Source organism: Galendromus occidentalis, unplaced genomic scaffold, assembly GCF_000255335.2.
Source record: "Galendromus occidentalis unplaced genomic scaffold, Mocc_1.1 scf7180000077488, whole genome shotgun sequence".
Lineage (NCBI taxonomy): Eukaryota > Metazoa > Arthropoda > Arachnida > Mesostigmata > Phytoseiidae > Galendromus > Galendromus occidentalis.
The window spans coordinates 2145370-2165369 of NW_003805476.1; the positions used below are offsets into that span (position 1 = coordinate 2145370).

Below are 20000 nucleotides of genomic sequence, written 5' to 3' on the forward strand. Positions count from 1 at the left end.
GCTTGAAGTATGTGATTTACTCTTGGCTTCCCTCTCTTCGAAAGTTGACCAGCCGAGCTCTCCTTTCAAGAATTCATTGGCTAAGTTGCACGCTGGTTCTCCTAGCGCCCACCTTGCTGCCTGTCTCTGGGCTGAGTCTATGTTTTTCCGTAGAGTATTCGACATGACGGTTACCGTGTTACAGTACGTTAGCGCTGGGACGCATGTGGCTTTCCACTGTATTTTCGTCGTTTCAAAGCGATTGAATTTCCACAGCACTTTAGCATGTAGTTGATATAGCGCCTTGCGCGTTCTCTCCTTCCACATTTTTTCCTGGTCCTCGAGATAGTTTGCGTCTGTGCTTAGATGTATGCCCAAGTATTTGTAAGTTCTTTCCTTCGGGATTATCTTACCCTGAATGAATAAGTTCTTATCGGTTGTGTCGTCTACCCGATTGAAGTTTAAAACCGCAGATTTGGCGGATATGAGGCCTCTTTCCTCACCGAAGGTAGACGTGATTTGGAGAAGTTTCTCCATGTCTGACCACGTATGTGCGATTAGCACTAGATCATCCGCAAATAGATAGTAGTCCAGGAATTTTCCTATTCTGTATTCTATTTGGTTGGAATATGTTTTTTGAGATCCGCACGTCATAGCCTTTTCTGGACTTGAGTAGTTGCTCTTCCAGCTCGGATATGTAAAGGATAAATAGGGTCGGCAATAGGGCGCAGCCCTGCCTCAGACCTCCTGGTGTGGCGACTCTGTCCGAGTCACCTTTCTCTGTTTTGAGAATAACTGTATTCTCTTTGTATAGTAACTTCAATAGTCCTATGACCTCCCGACGCAGTCCGTGTTTCTCCAGGACTTCCCAGAGCTTTGTTCTGCATACTTTGTCATATGCTCGAGTGCAGTCTAGGAAGGTTGCTAGAAGTCCTCTGTTCTGTATTCTCGCCATTTCTATGGCGCTTGTGAGTATGAAGAGGCAGTCATCACCTCTACGCTTGTCTCTGTACCCATGTTGCATTTCTCCCAGTTTTTTGTGTTTGACTATCCATTTTTGGATTTTCTTGTTTATAATTCTGGTGAATATTCTGTACGTGAGGGCCGATGTAGTTAACGGTCGATACGTATGTAGGATCCTTTATTTACTATTGGGTTTCTCTATTAGAGCCACCCTGGCCTCCGCCCATTCACGGGGCAAGAAGGCCTCTCCCTTAACGATTGCATCGTAGACTCGAGCTAGATATTCACAGCCTTCATCTCCTAGATTTTTGAGTATTCGCCCCTGGATCCCATCTAGTCCTGCCGAGGAGTGGAGAGACACTCTTTCAAGAGCTCCCCTGACATCTTCGTAGGATATCGCGAAGTTTTTAATAGGATGGGACAGTTTGTATCCACCCTCATTGGCTGCTTCTGTTTTTTGTCCATGTAGAAGGTCTTCGATCGTCTCGGTCAAATGACTTCGGATTTTGCTGGCTTTGACTTCAAGGCCATTCTTGTCTTTGATAGTAAGTTCTTTTCTTGTCACCATGTCGGACTTCCTGACATAGTTCCAGAAACGCTTAGCTCTAAGATTTCAGGGACATCGGACTATGCAGTCATACATTTTCCTGTCCTCCGCAGCTATTTCCAAACTGATTTTTTCCGAGAGCTCTTACTGAGCTTCTCTGAACTTCAGGAATAGTTCCTCAGCATCCTCTGCTTCGTTTTTCCTTGCTTTACGCCATTCTCTGCTGATATTTCGCCTAGTTTTATCTAGGTGTGCAATCTCTCTGTTCCACAGAGCATACTTTCCTTTAATTGTGATAGCTTTTGAGCTCTCTGATATTTTAGCCTTGATATTCTCCATCAAGATCTCGTGGCTAACAGTTGAGTCATTAATTAAGGCTTCACGGAGACTGTGTCTCGTGAGATTAGCTGCTTTGTCATAGTCTATGATTGTGAGTCTCTTTTTGAGACTCGCATCTTGAATCTTTTTCTCATAGATATGCTGATTAGATAGATAATTGCACAGAGACATTCTTCGCCGGAGCATTCAAGCTCGTCACGACAGCAGAGAGCCAACAGGAATTAGCAAGGCTTCAATTCCCGTGGCTGTAGCTTTCCGAGGATGAACTTGAATGAGCAAAGAAGCACGACTCTCGAGTGACTTCAGCGATGCTCATTCACCCAGGCGCCGACCGAAGCGGCTTCTGCGGATAATATCCTCCCGGGGAGTTGAGCCGGGGCGAATTCCGTGGAAGGCATCTCGAGAATTATCAGCTCGCGGCTCCTCATTGTCGACGAGCTCCGGGTCCCATCACCCACTGCAATGCCACAAGAATATACGAATTCGAAGTATTGCCATGAGGGCAAGCCTAATGATAGACCCTCCACATAATATCCGGAAGCTCATGTGGATGCCGGATACTCTTTTACCGTCGCACAGTGGGGCCAAATCACATTTTTGGTGGACAAAAGTCTTCTCCGGGTTTCGATCTCCAGTGATAGCCTAAAATATTCACCGAAGTCTGGAAGTCAGAAAGCCATAGGTCTTTCGATATACACCGCTATTGGGAGAGAGCGCGGAGCTGTCAAAGTCAAGATTTAATTGGAGGTGCGATCTGATATTTCTTTCTCCCATTGACAAAGCCCGGAAATGAATACACTCATACACTTCCGAGGCGGCTCAATGGATTTTCCCAAAACACCTCCGGTCCGGATCTTGCGTTTGAGACGGGTTTGGACCCCGTCAGCTGGTTTCGCACCTGCCGAGCCGAGGAATCAGAGAACACCTCCAAGCCCGAAAATTCATCAAAATTGGTGACTCTTGGAAAGTACTTCCCACCCTTCCCCGCCCGGATATTGACTCATTGGGGGACATATGGGGCCTTGAACTATCTCAGGAAAAAAAATTGTCACCCGGTTTTTCCCGGTTTTCGAAAAAAATAATCGAAGTTGACATCAGAAATGCTGAATACGTGGGTTCTGGTTCAACCTATCTTCTGTTAAGCGAGTATGAGGCCCCCACGAGAATTCAAGTGTGACTTCCGCGATCACCGACCTCGATGAGAGCCTGATAACCAGATTCCGTGTTATTCTCCGGACTCTCTGTACGAAATTCGGAGTGAATATCGAAAATATCATATGAATGAATATCGAGGTATTCGTGAAAGAGACGAAGCAAGTTCTGCAAGAGCTGTATCCGTGGCACCCAGCAACGCCGACTGTTCGTAAAATCCTAGACCAAAGCCCTCCGTCCATGAAATACGTACAACCGGCGAAACGGCGCCGTTTAAACGGGCCGTTTTGTTCTCAAACGGCGAAAGAACGACCTTGATTTTCATTCACCATGTATGTAGCAGAGCTCGGTGACCTGAACATATTGTTCTAGCGGAGCACCTCCCAAATACCGACACCGACGCTACCCGACTTATCAGCGGATATTCTCCGGATCGGATAAGACGCGACGACGGCAGCCGCCGCAATTGGGCCGAAGCGGTCTTGATGACGTACGCATGGAAGACACCATCAGGCTCAATTCATCGCTCGAGTGCTTCCTATGCGTCCCACCGTTTTCGAGAAATTCGGCATTTTTTCCAGGACTACATTCTCCGCCCTCGAAGCCTTGATGAGCGGCATGTGAAGGAATTCACCTCGAGAGACGTTATCGATACCGTTCAGAGAACCCTACACTTGTCACTTGACTCCAGGTACCCGGTACCCGAGGTCCGATAGCGTAAGCGTAACCCGTAATTTGACTTTCCAGACCAAGTTCCATGCTCTCCGCCTTCCGAAGTCATAATGAATGGGATATCAGCAAAGCCACATTCGACGCTATGGTCAATTCTCTTAAGTTCAATTTACGGTCTCAAATTAACCGATTTCTCCGCTCTTGACAATTTTTTCCCGTGATTGGTAGACGGTTCTTGAGGGACGTTTTTTTCTCTATCGTTCGATCAATTTTCTCGAAAATGGTCCGAGGTATCCCCTATCCCCTATCCCCTACACTCCCCTACACTATAATAAACGCCGGCTGTGCGTCACGTTGAGGTCTATGGCAGCTACCCGAAGGAGGCGTGCAATCGGTACCGAGTTTCGTCGAGGCATCGGAGCGGTCCTCATGACACCGCAGGCCAAGTTGCGTCGCGTAACTTTGCGTCTGAATGCGCAATCTCGCCAACAGAAGTTCGAATTATGACGTCATCTAATTGCCCTCGCCACACCAGTGCTGCCGCCGCTGGCCGTGGCTCAACAGTGGTTCGTCAGTGGATCTGTTTTACGGCAGAGCGGAGAAATCGTATTGACATTCAATTCATACACCTCCCCCATCGCTCAAAAGCCTATCACAAGTTCGGACTTCATCCCGGAATCAGTATGTAGCCTCCGGAGAGGATCTGCTCGATCTATAGCCGCCGCGCCGTCGCGCTGTGACGCGGTCGCTGCCCGTGCTCCAATGGTCATTCCCATGTGGCGCGTCGCGGAGCGGAGCGCACACTTCCGCTCCTGTCGCTGACTCCTTGCTCCTCGATAGGAACTTCGGCGGCGAGATCGCTTATGTCCGGGATTCCTCCTCCTCCTAGCTCCTCTAGGTCACAGTGCACGGGCCTTTCGGAGCCGGATCCGCTTCGATCGCTTCATGCTCTGTGACAACGGGAACTCGGCATCCTTTCGTGTTATCCTGCTCACTAACTCAGCATTCGGCATCGGCTGAATGAGGGGAGAAACAGCACCGATCCGGTGAAGAAATATTCAGAGAGAGAGAAATGTTCAACTGAGAAACCCAACATTTCGATGATACCGATAGTACTCAAAACTCGAAACCTTACCGTAAGCGTTTTCGAGACGTTCGAGAGATTCGAAGGAATTCTGGTTAATGTATAAAAACGAAACCAATGGACAACACATTGAGGGAGTCACATCGAAGAACCCTACATTTGACTCAATGCGGCTCAAATTTCAAAAGCTCGCTTACATATTTTCATTAGGCTGATGATTCCATATTTTTATTAGACTGATGATTTCATCAGGCGACATGAGATGTGAACACGGTCAAGTGTCAACTAATCAACTAATGACTTCTCAGTTGACTGGACGTTCCGCGACCAACGATCATGCTTGTTTAGGAGCTGTATAGCTTCTTCAATCATTTTTCAATTTTCTGCTTATTCATCATTACCATCATTTCTCATCCCGGAGTCCTCGACTCGCACAATGTATTCAAATCGAACCTTCATGCTTCCTCCGAGTGATCATCCTTTTCACTTTTCACATTGACTCCCTGTCGCTGTACAGTTACTAGTGACTCACGCTCAGATCAGGAATGACCCATCCATGTCCATGACAACATCAACCTAAGACGAAGACGTCGAGCTGGAGAGTCTCGATTCAAGATGCATCGGATCGAGGGGAGGTCAATTGGCGTAGAAACTTTTAAGGAGAACCCCTCGAGTAGTGCCGGAATTTTCTCGCCTTGCTAAACATTCTTTCCGACGCCACACTAGTCGGCAGAATCATCTTGAGGCTCTTCTTCATTCCTGGAGGGATGAGCTCTTCTACCTTATCGTACTTTCCCAACTTCATCAGGCACTTCCTCGCAGATTTCAAGTGTTTACAGTACTTCTTCGCATCTCGATTTTCTGAGTTCTCGATGCCGAGATATTGATGGCAGTGCTTCCTTAGTTCTTTTTCGACTGTGCTGTTGGCCGGCGTCGAATCTTGAGCGGACTTCTCTGGGCTTTCCTCGAATTCGGGACCGAAGCGTTGGTCCAAGCGAAGCATTTCATTTTCGGCTCCCAGCTGAGGATAGATGAACCTCAGACACTTCGAGGCCACGCCTCGGCGGCTGATTATCCGTAGAATGATGTTGAACCTGAGCCTTCTTGACAGATGCGAGTGTACTTGATCAAGTTCTTGCAGGAGGTGCTGAATCAAAGCGAGAATCATTCCAAAGCGCGGAATATATCGAGATGAAAACGAGCTCCCGGACACAGAAGAGTGAAAAAAACAAATACCTCGTGGATTAGGTCGGCGTCAAGGAGAGTTGTGCTTTCGCAGGATAGTTTTATAGTAGCCGTCTTCACGTGCTGTAGAACTCTGACTATTTTCCCTATTTTCCGGATCTGCTCTTCGGTCAAGGGGAAACTCAGTTTGGGGTCATCGTCGAAGATAGTTTTGATATTTTCTTGGATTCTAAGGAAGCGTTCGCATTGAGCATTTCGCAAGGGCTATTCCACCTGGTTGGTGTATCCATGATGGCGTTCAAGCCACAAATTTTCCTTTGTTTCGCCGCGTTGTTCGGTTTTCTCATCTCTTTGCATACGTTGCGTGTTTTTTCGATCAGATCTGCTCGTTCCACAGAGACCGCATCCAGAGTCTCGGTCACTGCTAGATGGAGTCCATGACTGAAGCAGAGTTGATGATAAAACAACTTCGGCGACCTAATTGTTTCTATCTTGCTTCCCAGGAGCTTCATGCTCGACGCCCCTGGAGAGATGGACGAGAGTTCGGAGTCAGGGGATTAAGAAAGTCTGCCAGGCCGAAATTTTCACATGCCGGACATCTTTGAGACTGGACATCTCCCTCCCCGAGCAGGGAGTCAAGACACTCTATCCCCGGGAAAAAAAGGAGAAAAATGTCTCGCGTCAACATATTATTCATTCTAATTCCCACTCACCGTCGGTAGTCAGTGATATAACATCGTGCAGATTAATGCCGAAGGCCTCCACTGCTGAACTCAGCCCGCTTAATAGTCCCGATGATGTGCTGGACTCCGAAGCAGTCATGATTTCAAAAGAATTGCTTTTCAGGCTTGGGATCATGTCGGAGGAGTGAATGGTAACCCCCAAATATTTCTTCGTGCGCCACGACCATTCATCTGCTGTGAGCGCGAAGGTCGCTCCAGTTGCTTTCAGAGCCATGATCTCTGCCTTTATTAGGATTTCGACGCGTGCCTTCTCACGCTTAACGCAAAGGGTTGCCGCATGGCGGTTTCTGACCGTGTAACCCAAGTTACGAAGCATATCCTTCACTATCGGGTCCGAGAATAAAGAGGCGTTCAACTTGCCCGACGCGATGAGGTATGCTATAGTTGCGTCCTGTTGCGCTGCGGTCATTTCCGGGATTGGCAGGCTTGCTCTCGAGTTGCTTCCGAGAAGACCGAGGCTGCGTCGCCTCTCGATTTCATCCTTCCGTTTATGGGAATTCAGATGGATTTTTGCCGCACTTATGCTTTCCTTGGCAAACGACACCTTCGCACTACATCTAAGGCAGATTAGATGATTTTCGCACTTCAAAAGCTTGAAGCTATCCCAGACAGGACCTCCTTAAATGTAGATTTAGAATGAGTTCAAAGTCAAAATCGCGGTTTCCACGATCGAATGTGCGTCATACTGTCATGCGTGAGATCTCGAGCGAGGTTTCTGTTTACATTTTTGCCCGGTACGTCAGCGGAGGCTGAATCTGGGAATTGATATGCCCAGCCCCAGTGTTCCCCAGAGCAGGGCGTAGGCCCGTAGATAGGGCATAGGGTGTCCCCGGTTGGCCGTGGAACCACCCAAGTTGCTGTTCCAATGGGACCCGTCACATGGACATTCATTCGGATCACGGACGTTCGGATTCGAACCCGTTCGCCTCCCAAGTCGCGAGGGCTTGATAGACAGCGGCGCTAGCCACCGAGCAATCACCTCGGTGATCCAATTCGCCTGCCAGACACTCCCGAAATGAAAATCGAGCATTCACATTTCCGGTACATACATGACTACATGACCATTCGGCGCGAATGATTTGGCTAAAGATAATTCGGCGCCAGCGTCGAACGATCCGTTAGGGATGCTGAAGCGCCGGACAATTCGACGCTAGGAATACTGAAGTCCGAATTTTATTGCAGCTGGGAAGCTATTGGAGCTGGGAAAGTTTTGGAACCGGAAAACGATCGGTACTTGGGAAGTATTGGAACCGGAAAACGATCGGTACTTGGGAAGTATTGGAGCCGAAAAACTATCGTTCGCGGGTTAGTGGGAGACAAGATATAGTCGGAAAAGCTTCTAATTGTAAGAGACCCCACACTGGAAGCCAGAGGTATTCCTTATTCACGCTTTTCTCTTACATCAGAGTCTGTAAGCGGGTTTGACTCTTTGGACTGGCTCTGCCAAGCGGCGATCTGAGGCTGAGTCGTCCCGAATCGTATGCCACGGGAATGGTGGATCTTTCGTAGCTCGAGAGATCCGAGAAACACAGAAAGAAAAAATTCTACCCGACGCCCTCTCGTATTCGGCCCGGTCTGCGCTGGGATAAGCGGCTAAAATGTGAAGGAACGCGCTGGAAGCTGGTAGAGATCAGCCGCATGATGGCCCAGGAGAGAGGTAAGGAAATTGAAGAGGTACAAACTCCGTAACGGTGGATTCAGGTGGATTCTTGTCTCGATGCATTATCCATCTCGCATGCATGCCCTTGGAGCGGGCTTCCTCTTGCCATGTTCGATATTACGTGGTGCTGACGGGGGCGGGGACTCCTCTTCCGAATCATGTCGATGTCTCTCAGTTCCGTAGTTTTCTGTAGACAGAGCGCCACGGGTGTCAATTGTCAAACCGGATGTTCATTCTTCTTCCCGGCATTTCTTTGCCCATAACCCACAAATGAGGACTGAGCGAGAAATTCATGTAGATTTGGCAGATTAATAATTCGATCCGAAATCCCATCTTTCACTGCGGCTCGCGACTCACCGTCCGACTGCAAATGCAAATCCTCTATCTCTCTCTCTGAGTCTACTGCTTCAACCTGAGACTTCCTCTTCGACAGTGTCATCTTGAGCCGACGACCCTCGCTGTTGCTCGGATCCGGTACCGATGTTTGGAGCTCGATGACTTCAAAAGCTGAATAGAATTTCGACTTCTCCTACATTTGATGCTTGGAATTTATGGGAACGGAAAACGGAATGAGGCGGCTCGGAATGGAGCGGGATACCGAATCTCACAAGATCTAAATACGTATCTAAATTACACCTCCGATGTCTCATGATATCGATGCATGAGTTTCTACATAAAGTATCGCATCCCATCGATCGAGATTTGAATATCGTAAATGAGAATCTTCAGGCTACGGCGGCTACTAAGATTCGAAACTCGAGGCTCCTTCAGTTATAATTTATAATCAATTCCCGCCTTCTGTGGAATCCATGCTGGATTTCAGAAACTCACAAGTTATCGAGTTGGACATTTCGGACGTGGGATTGTCATCCTCCATTTCTTATTTCTTCTCAAGCTCGTCGCTCTTGCTCGCCTCCCCGCTCTGTCTGAGCTCAATAACAATAACTACTTGATCAACTTCGTTTTTTTCGTCGACACTTACTTATAGTGACAATTGACTATGATCTATGATCTAAGGTACATGGTGAGCCTCTCACTCATCTCGGTTTCGGATCCCGGACTTGCGATTTTTTCAATAGAAGCTTTATCTGCCTGAAAAATGGCCCGATCTCGCAATAGAGCTAGGGCTAAAAATTTAAAATGATCACTTGCTGCCAGCAAGCGCAAGTGACCGATATCGACGCGGTCAGCAGTTCAGCAGTCAGCATGTCAGCAAGCAGCAAGTTGCAAATACTCTCCGGTAGCTCCGATCATATTTGAGACAATCAAGAAAAACATTCCTCCTTCGGGGGAAAAATTCCGTGTTCGGTTAGTCATTCATTACTTCATTGCGACGCCGCTGAATTTACCCCGCGAGGGGCGGGAGAAATCAAGTCTCCCAAGTATCTCGGGAACGGTGAAGTTTTGGACCTCGAGTACCATGGGGTCGGGAATAAGTTTCCTTGAGGCGGGAATTTTGCTGCTTGGGTACTTCATCGTAACTCAGACTGCTCTCGATGATCGGAGGTGTGTGGAATGTTTGACTGAAGTAAAAATCGAGCTTGATGATCTCCACGTATCACTGCGACCTACGACAGCATCGTCCGAAGCGCGACAGTTTTCGAGCTATTCTGGAATCAGATCCAAAGAATGCGGGTCCGCGAAGAAGTAGAGAAACCTCAGAATCTGCGTTACGCTTTGCTATAATTATTTGTTTATGTCCAGGTCACCGAGCTCGACAACATAGGTATACGAAAGGCCGTTTTTTTCGTCGCCATGAAAGAAAACGGCCCGTTTAAACGACGCCGTTTCGCCGGTTGTACGTCTTTCTTGTCTTTCTTGTCTTGGAAGGTCGGCATGATGACAGAAGAAGCTCAAGAAGCACGGAACAAGGACTGTCGGCGCTATGTGTAGATTGGAAAATACCTGGAAAAATTCCCGAGAAAATACTAATTCGGATCTCTTGAGCATGTTGCTCATTTCCTCGGATCCCTTGATAGTGAGTACTCGACCCCCTCCCAAAAGGCGGCTCAAAAAAGTCGATCCACAGGTAGACGCTTTGCTAAACTCAGCCGGAAGGGAAGCAGAGGCCGTACCAATCGAGTCTGCCGATGATCCCGAAAGCTCGGTCGCCTCAGAGGGTTCCAGCGAATCATTCGATAATCTCTAATTTGAGGCTGCAGTTTCGATGACTTCGTCGTTTCCGTCAATAAAAATTAGCTATATCTGCTGTGAACATGCGTTTCCCGGATGGAGGCAAGCCTACCATGCGAAAAAAATGAAAAAATAATTTTGTCCACCTGCAATGTGATTTGGCCCCACTGTGCAGCGTCTTGAACCGTGCGGCTCGAAATGATCCAGGCTTCGAAATGATCGGTACGGGCGCCGAAATTCCCGAAGTGGTTCTACATACCACGTGGAAACACAGCGGGACTCTCTGGCCAAGTCTGGATGATGTAGTCTTTGAAGGTTTCTACTCTTTCGTACACAGGATGATCCGTGGCACACAATGCGCCATCCATTCTGTCCAGGGGCACCAGACTCACCGCCGAGCACGAGCGGAAGTCTCTCTCCACCAAGGGATCGGAGTAGAAGGGCACGAGACCACATGCTCGTTCTTTCCTCCACAGACATTGATTGTTGTGGAAACTGCATCCTTTTATCCCTGACATCGGGAACTCGTGCTGAATGGCGCGGAGAGCTGCGACCTCGGAGTCTAGCTGGAAAGTTCGCGGAGCGAAAACCGGCCTAATCCTTGAACAGCCGGAGCATCCTGGAGAAGGTGTCTTTCGATTTATCGGGGAGGAGGAAAAACACCATCGGGACCATCTGCCCTTCATGGAAGCAGCGTGATGAATGCAGTTGCGCGAACAACTGTCGGACTACCTTGAAGGTACCGTCCATGAACACGGTCCCTGGCTCGCAGAGGAGGCTCAACATCGTCGGCGTACCGAACCCGATGATCTTGTCATCAGAACCGTCATCGATTAGGACAAAATCTCAACCACGATTGTATCTCCGAGTACGCTCCCTCGATTACTATCTCCTCTCTGGTCTGCGGCAAGATCGGTACGAGTTTCGCGCGAGCGCGGTACAAGGCGGCTCTCGCGGACTCGTAACCTCCTGAATAGCCTTCGAATAACCTCTTGAAGAATAAGTACCCAGAGGAAGCGTGGTTGGAGAAGATTCGAAAGCATATCGTCTTGTCCCACTGTGAGGGTGACCCGGAAAGCGCGCGGCACTGCCGCTAACGCCTTTCACCCGTCGATGTTCTCGATGTGGTGGAAAACATTGGAGACGTGACTGTCCGTTCGCGAAAACAAAAATGTAATATCTGCTTTAAAGTCGGTCATAAAGCATCCATGTACCGGAATGCTAAACCGAAGGCAGATGTGCATCACCTGCGAATCTCAACGCTCGAGAGCAACAGAATCACTAGGTCCGTGAAGGTCAATGGCTCTCTGATCTTGCTGGTTCTCGACACCGGCGCGGATGTGACGTTGATATCCGAAAAAACTTGGAAATCTCTTGGGGCGCCGAAACTGCGAGAAAAAGACATAGACCTCACGCAGCCCGACGGGTCACCCCTGCGTGTGTCTCAGGGAGCTTCGACTGTGAAGTTGAGCTGAATGGCGCCCGTTTCTGTGGAAGGTGCTATGTTTCTCAAACATGCAGTCTCTTAGGACTCGACTGGATCAGGCATGATCAAAGCTCATACAAGAGCTTGCGGGAAGACTCGCCGAGGATCACGCAGAAGATTGCTCAAGCTAGGAAAAATACTCAGGAGCAGGAAGACTTTGCCTCGGAACTCAAACGGAAGTTTCCCGACGTATTCGCTGAGGGACTTGGGGAATGCACCAAGTTCCAAGCCTCGGTCCAACTCAAACCGAATTGCGAAAGCGTCTTCAGAAAGGCTAGGCCGGTCGCCAACGCAGCTCTTCCGGCGGTCGTCACAGAACTGGAGCGTCTAGAAAAAGCGGGTGTCATCGAGCACACACATCATTACAATTTCGCCGCTCCAATTGTGGTCGTGAAGAAACCGAACGGCACGATTCGCTTATGTGGTGATTACTCCACCGGTCTGAACAACGCCATTAAGGACGACCGCTATCCTCTGCCGACGGCTGAGGATATCTTCAGCGCACTCAATGGAGGGGAACTATTCTCCCATATAGACCTGGCAGGGGCCTATCTTCAAGTCCCTCTTGATGGAGAATCGCAACAGATCCTCACGATCTATACGCCGAAAGGTCTCTTCAATGTCAAACGCTTACCCTTCGGAATCAAAAGTGCAACGAGCATTTTCCAAAGGATCATGGACGAACTCATCGCTGGTCTTGATGGAGTCATGGCTTATCTTGACGACATCGTCGTATCGTAGAGTGATGGCAGTGATGGGGAGACTTCAGCAATTCGGTTTCCGGGTCCGCCTCGGAAAATGTAGCTTTCTTCGAACACAGATCAAATATCTGGGTTTCATTATCAGCGAGGATGGGAGGAGACCGGACCCAGCCAAAATCCGCCCCATCGTAGGAATGCCAGCACCAAAAGATTTGGCGGAGCTTCGGTCATTCCTTGGAATGCTGACTTTCTACGCAGCTTTCATACAGAAGATGAAAGAATTCAAGTTCCCTTTAGTCGATGTGCTGAAAAAGGATGTGAAATTCACCTGGACGCCTGAGTGTGAGAAAACATTCCTGAGAGCCAAAGGCATCCTGACATCAGAGCTATCCTTGATGCACTTCAACCCGAGTCTACCGATGATTGTCTCGGCGGATGCGTCGCAAAAAGGAATAGGAGGAGTTCTGATGCACGAGTGTGAAAACGGGGCAAAGAAGGCCGTTCCCCATGTCGCTCGAGCGCTCACACAAACGGAGCAGCGGTACAGTCAAATTGAGAAGGAAGCTCTCGCTCTAGTTTACGCAGTCCGGAAATTCCACAAATTCGTGTTCGGGCGACGCTTCATTCTGAACCCTGATCATGAACCTCTATTGGCACCGCTCGGATCAGCCAAAGGCGAACCGGCCTACACAGCGAATCGCCCGCAACGGTGGGCGGTCATTCTTCTTGCGTACGACTTCGAAATCCGTTACAAGAATACCAAAGACTTCGGAGAGGCGGACGCGTCATCTCGACTCATAGCGAAAAGAGCGCAGGAAGAACCGCTAGTGGACTCGGTGATCGCGTCGATCGAGGCCTCCCTCCAGAGCGACCTCTCGACTACAATGGCACAACTTCTCGTGACCGCAGAGACGATTCGAGAAGAGTCCGCGCAAGACGAAATTCTCTCAAGAGCCATGATATGCGTTAAACAGAGCTCGTGGCCGAAAGTCGACAGGGAAGACTCACTGTTCCCGCTGTACGCTCGACGGGACAGCCTGTCGATAGTAAACGAGTGTCTCATGATGGCTGACCGAGTGGTAGTCCCGAGCGCCTTGCAGAAAAAGGTTCTGTTCGTGCTCCATGAAGGTCATCCTGGCATTTCGGAGATGAAAGCGCTCGCGCGAACTTATGTGTATCGGCCAGGCATTGATACTGACATCGAAAGTACGGTCAGGAGATGCGAAGATTGCCAGTCGGCGGGCAAGCTCCCCCTGAAGGTCCCTCTGGCTATCTGGAAACCTAGCGGCGGATGGTCCAGGATCCACGCAGACATCGCCGGTCCGGTAGGAGAAAACTACTTTTCTGGTCGTCGTCGATTCGTGTTCCAAGTGGCCGGAGGCAAAAATGCTCAAATAGATGACATCCGGCGCAATCCTGACCGCATTCGACGAGACATTCGCGAGGTTCGGAAATCCGGAAGTGCTGGTCACAGATAACGGCACACAGTTCAAATCAACGAAGGTGCATAACTTCTGTCAAGGAATCCGGCAGATTTTCTGCCCCCCTTACCATCCTTCCTCGAATGGACAAGCGGAACGGTTGGTCGACACTCTCAAACGCTCCTTGAAAAAGTTACAAGGGGAGGGAACAAAAAACTTTTTCGGGCTGATCCACACAGCCAAGGTTTAACGTCCCGGGTACTGTTATTCACATTGCTTCCGAGGACGGATCCATAGAGCAAATGTACCCAGGAGGATCAAGGCCGAGTACCTGCATATTTTTCCGGCGGCAGGGATCGAACCCACACCGCCTCCCGCGCGAACGGCGTCGTTGCGGCTATGCACAAGGGGAGGGAACAGTCGCTCAAAAACTTCAGAAATTCCTGTCGACTTATCGCAATACGCCCAGTGCGGCGTGTCCGGGAAGAAGTCCCCGGTGGAAGTTCTCCTCGGACGCAGGCCCAGGACACCCTTGAAATTGCTTATGCCCGATCAGAAACCGGAGAAGAAGCTGGAGATTCCGGAATCGACTCACTATCATGCGAGAATGAAGGCCGACCACGACAAACATCATGGTACCGAACCGCGACAGTATAAGACAGACGACAAGGTCTTTGGAACTGTGTATCAGCGCAATCGACGCCAATGGGCGCCGGGCGCCGGGCGTCGTTGTCGGAGCTCGGGGAAGCTCCATGTACAATGTGCTCGTGGACGGCACAGTTCATACTCGTCACGCTCATTAGCTAAAGACCCGCAACACCCCAGAAGAAAAGCCCGGACCGAAGCTTGAAGTAGCGGGTCCGGGTGATAGTCTGGAAGAGAAACGGCCGAGGCTTGGAGTAGCGGGTCCGGATGTTGGCGAGAAACGGCCGAGGCGTGAAGTAGCGGGTTTAGATGTTGGCATGGAAGACGAAATACCGAGGCTCGGGGTAGCGGTCCTGGTGTCGTGGTGTGCGGTGTCGATACGAAAGGTACGAAATTTGAGGTTGCGAATCCTGGCTCCGGATAGACGAGTTCGAGCATCGAGGTTTCAGAAATGGAGCTGTGTTCCGAGGACATCTCGATCTCGAGCCATGAATGTGATGCGTCAGAACAGTCGGCCGGGTCAGGAGTTCATCCTCAGCGAACTCGTACAAGACCGAATTGGATGGAGGAATATGTTTGTGCATGAACTCAGAGCTCGACAAGGAGTCACGATTCGCCGATGACCGTTGCTGAAGCGATGTCCAGAGATGATGCGGAAAAATGTTAACTGGCGATGGAAGCTGAGATGAAAGCTCACGAGAAGAATGGAACATGGATCTTGGTTGATCGTCCGGAAAATAGACGGAAGACCTCAGAGTGGGTCTCTCAATCGAAGAGGAACATAGAAGGCGAGGTGACGAAATATAGGGCGAGATTGGTCGGGCGAGGGTGTGCTCAGACAAGAGGATTGGATTTCCGCGAGACGTTTTCACCCGTGGTGAGAGTAACCACGCTTCGGATACTTTCCGCAAGGGCAGCGGAAGAAGGCTTGCATATTCACCGATTGGACGTTGAGACTGCCAATCTGCACGGTATTCTGGAAGGAGAAATATTCGTGGAGCAGCCCGCCCTGTTCGAGGTCGAAAACCGAGTATGCCTGCTGAAGAAGTTACGGGTTGAGTCAAGCTGGGCGAGTTTGGTATGAGACGCTGAACAGGGCTCTCAAGTCGCTGGGGTTGAAGGAGTTTGGTGCGGATCCTTATTGCTACTCGATCAAGAAGGGAGACAGAGTTTTGCTGCTAACAATCTATGTCGATGATTTCTCGATCTCAACGAATAATTCAGAGTTGCAGGCGGAGATAATTAGGAAGCTCGGAGAGATTTTCCCGATGAAGGACATGGGCCCGGCGCACTACCGTCTCGGAATAAGGATCACTCAAAGGTGGGATGCCTAATTATTCGCCTGTCGCAGACTACGCGCCCAGATATCTGACACGCGGTTGGCATGGTCAGCCAATTTTGTTCTGACCCGTCAACCGAACATTGGAAGGCACTTAAAAGAATCATGAGATATCTCAAAGGTACCATCGAATTCAAATTGAGATTTTACGGTGGAGTCACGGACCCAATCGAAGGTTTATGTGACGCCGATTGGGGTGGATGCTTGGCCAAGAGGTGAAATGGCTCCTCAATTTCTAGGAGTTGCCGAACGACCTGGAACGACCGATACGGCTCTCGTGCAACAATCAGGGGGCCATTCTCCTGAGTGCAAACGGCATTCAACGGCATCAAAGAACTGAACACATCGATCTACGACATCATTTCAAGGCACAAGAGGCGCAGAATCGAGAAATATCCGCATGCCTGCCTTCCGGCTTGAACGCTCAAAAATACTATACACCCAGCAATACCTATCTCACGCTGCCGGATTCCCTGAGGGCCTGTAGAGTTGTAGAGGACTCAATCTCTCCCAGAGGAAGAAAAATATCAAAAATTACCTGAATACACTCACTTGCAGCGACATTGACCTAATGCTACCCTGAGGTCACATGTAGTAGAACCACCCGTTTGTCTTATCTAATCAGAGTCCATTATGCCCTTCTAGATTGCTCTACTTAGCTCATGACACGCTCCTTTGAAATCTCATGGAGCGGAGAGCAACCCCTAAATCAAGATCCCTAACGCACATGTCTCCCCCCGATACCACGGACAGGGCTTGCCCTCGTGGATGATTATTAGGAAAATACTTCAGACTTCAGACTATAATGAACTGCGTTGTTGTTTGAGAAAAAAATTCATAAGAGAGATGGTGAAAGAGGGCCAGGTCGCTTTGAGATTCATGCCGACTGCTCAAATGATCGCTGACATCATGACAAAAGCTCTGGGCACGCAGAAGTTAAAACGCATCGGGGCAAGCTAGATTTGACCGATCGAATTATGGAGGGAAGCGTCATCATGTGCAACTCTGAGTACCGCCGATTCGGACTTGGACTTCTGGTGACGAGACGGATCATGCGCCAGGAGGATGTTGAGATTCCGCGCATGACCGATGCCGTCTATAAAAGAAGGAAGCCTTTCCATGATGAAGTACGTACTTCGTCGGTCCATCTCTCTACAGAGCTGACCTGTTTTCCCTGTCCGAATCTAACGAAGATCGGCCGTCAGTCCTGATGTCCAGAGCTCTAGAACCTTATCACTGATTCGTCGTGTCATTGGTTCCATTTCGGAGCCTAGCAGTCTCGAATGAGTCGAGCACTTCTGCTGTCGGTCAGCTCCAGAGCCGTAGGTAGAGTCGAACCCGAGTGCTACCAGAGTATGGAAATCTCCCGGTCAACAGCGGATCGATTCACCCTCAGTTAGATTCATCGGAAATATGTAGGTACTCGTCACAAACCTCCACAGAGAATGATCTCCTCAATCACGAATCACGACGGAGGCTTCACATAGGCCTTCCTGTACTGATGGCGGCCTTGTGATACTTTAGTGATGGCCGCTGCTCTTGCCATGATTTCGTTCGAGACTCCGATCGAGCCTTCCGGCGCGGAGGTTCCCCATCGAAACAGCTTTGGCGATGCTTGACGGAAATATCTGAAGTCTTAAAACTCGGGAAGACCGCGGGATTCCGCGATTGGAACGCGTAGTTAAGTTAAAAGGATGCTTTCCCAATCGAGAGTCAAGAGCTCGCTGCGGCAGCCGGCGGTGCTGTAGCACAAGATGTCGGTTAGCATTCCTTGCTCCGGCCAAGATGACGGAGTAGTTGTTTGCTGCCGAAGCGGGTGGGCAGCCGCGTCAAGTTTCTTGCCGTGCTTTGGTATAGGTCGGATCGTGCTCCGTAATAAGTCGGACCGCGCTCCGTGATAAGTCGGACCGTGCCACCGCCGGGAAGTGTGCTCTGGGCTTGCTCGCTTAGCGGAGCAATGCTCTATGACAGAGTTCCTAATAACGGGTCCCCCGTAGATTGCGGGATAAAATCCCGTCGTGGACCACCATCAAGGAGAACCCGATTGAGGAAGCCTGAGGAGCTCTACTCCCTGGAAGAACGAATGCTTGATTTATTTTCAACTCTGGTTCACAAACACAACACTCGAGAGAGTGACTAGTGAGGGACGTGAGCTCTCCTTCTGCTGTTGGGAATGATTTCATCAAAGTCGATTTCCATCTCATTCAACATCTTATTCAAGCGTGAGTTCACGACGGGAATTCTTTGCGAGATCCATCGCCTCGAGGTTTGTACTCCTGACTTCCCAGTTACCTCGAAGGCTTGGGGTACTCGGAGCCTTCTCGATCTCTAGAGGCTTCTCTTCCCGACTCCATCCTATTGCTCCAAGATATCGTCCGATCGCTTCAAGGATCAGCGACAACCGCTCGTTAGATCAGAGGACTCCTCCGAGCTTCAAGAATCGCTCAAGTAAGTCTTCCGACTACCTGTGCGGCCTATTCTCTCCTCTTCTCTCTAGTCGTCGTTGGTGGCTCTCGGCCATGATCACTACAAACCCAGACCTGTCCAGCTCATGAACGATCTTTACGGTTGCTACCAGACTCTGAGAAACTTTCGATTGAGGTTGGGTTGATTCTCCCAGATTTATCGGTCTCGCGGTATAAGAGCGATGCATCTCATCATAGCCCCATACTTGGACCTGCGACTGACTGAGACATCAGATATAGATGAAATCCCACATACAGATCATGGGAATCATACCAAAACCGATCAAGTAGAAGGAACCGAAGAGATCAGAAGAAAATTTGGAAATCAGATGCCCTGTGAAATAGAGCGAAAGATCATCTCGCACTCCCGAAATTAATCATGAGTCATTGATGGCGACCAGCGCCACGTGGGGAATGGCCGGCCCTTCGAAATTCCCTGCACGAAAGCTAGCTGCCAGTCGCAAGCGGAAATGTTGTGAGTCTGATCAATAGAGACACTACATCCTTATTGGACGTTCTATCAAGTTTACATAGCTGATAAGTGATCGAAGTACCCCACTGAAAATCTCCGGAAATCCCTGCAAGTCCGAGCACGATTCCCCAAAACCAGACGCCAGAGGATCTCATCGATATCACTATGGATTCAAGTAGGAGGAAGTACAGAGTCGACTTTGTCGAATCCAAAACCCATGTTCGGAGCTTGCAAAAATAAGGCACCCGGGGAAAAATTGGCTCTCTCATTATTGCCGACACAACAGCTCGAATCAATGTCATCGCCGACTATGATTTTGAGGCCGTGTTCAGCAGACGAATCGATGTAGACATAGCTGTGAATTCAGTGCTCTCCGACTTCGGCCATTCAACCCCCAAGAATGTGGCTCTGGATCATGAATCATGAATTCGAACATCAAAGACGGCTCACCACTCTCACCACTGTGATAACATCCACAAGACAGTGACAGGAACAAAGTGTCAAACTGGTGGACGACACGGAAATAATGATGTCTTCCAACTCCCAACTCTCAAACTGGTCCGAGAATGTTCACAAGTGAAAGGTGCCAAGTACGAAGGACAATCTATCATCGAGATTGAGTGTACGAACACAGAGGGGGAAAAAACTATCACCCCGACACGACAGCAGCAGTGCTTACAACATTATGTCGACGACGTAACCGTTCTCCAAGACCATCTATCATCAATCTGATGAGAGAAATCAATCTGATGAGAAGCTGGGTCCAGCTGATTGAATCACCAAATCTTGATTGAATCGGTAGGTCAGGTGGAAACCAAATTGAGCCGAGGACATGAAGAATGAAGACCCCTAGGCTATCTATATATATATATATATCTATCTATATATAGCCGAGTGCCTGACACCGGGTGCTCTTGCCCTCATTGTCGGATCAGGCCCAGGGCCGGAAGGCGGGAGAAAGATCGAGTGCGACCTCGCACAATAAGTGAGAGCTACCTAGTTTGTTTGGAGCTA

The 20000-nt window shown here is 49.4% G+C and overlaps 1 protein-coding gene and 1 pseudogene across 1 annotated transcript in view; one reads left to right on the top strand and one right to left on the bottom strand.

Moving 5' to 3' along the window:
* LOC100900178 (uncharacterized) overlaps positions 1–1999 on the bottom strand; it is a 6374-nt gene extending 4375 nt beyond the window's left edge. The window contains exons 1-4 of the mRNA XM_018640587.1: positions 1638–1999; positions 1129–1520; positions 754–1026; positions 21–593 (exon numbers count right to left, since the gene is read on the bottom strand). Coding sequence (XP_018496103.1) covers positions 21–593; positions 754–1026; positions 1129–1520; positions 1638–1999 — 1600 coding nt within the window. The remainder of the gene's footprint in view (positions 1–20; positions 594–753; positions 1027–1128; positions 1521–1637) is intronic.
* Positions 2000–11665: 9666 nt separating this feature from the next.
* Positions 11666–15794, top strand: LOC100900318 (uncharacterized protein K02A2.6-like; annotated as a pseudogene).
* The last annotated feature ends 4206 nt before the right edge of the window (positions 15795–20000 follow it).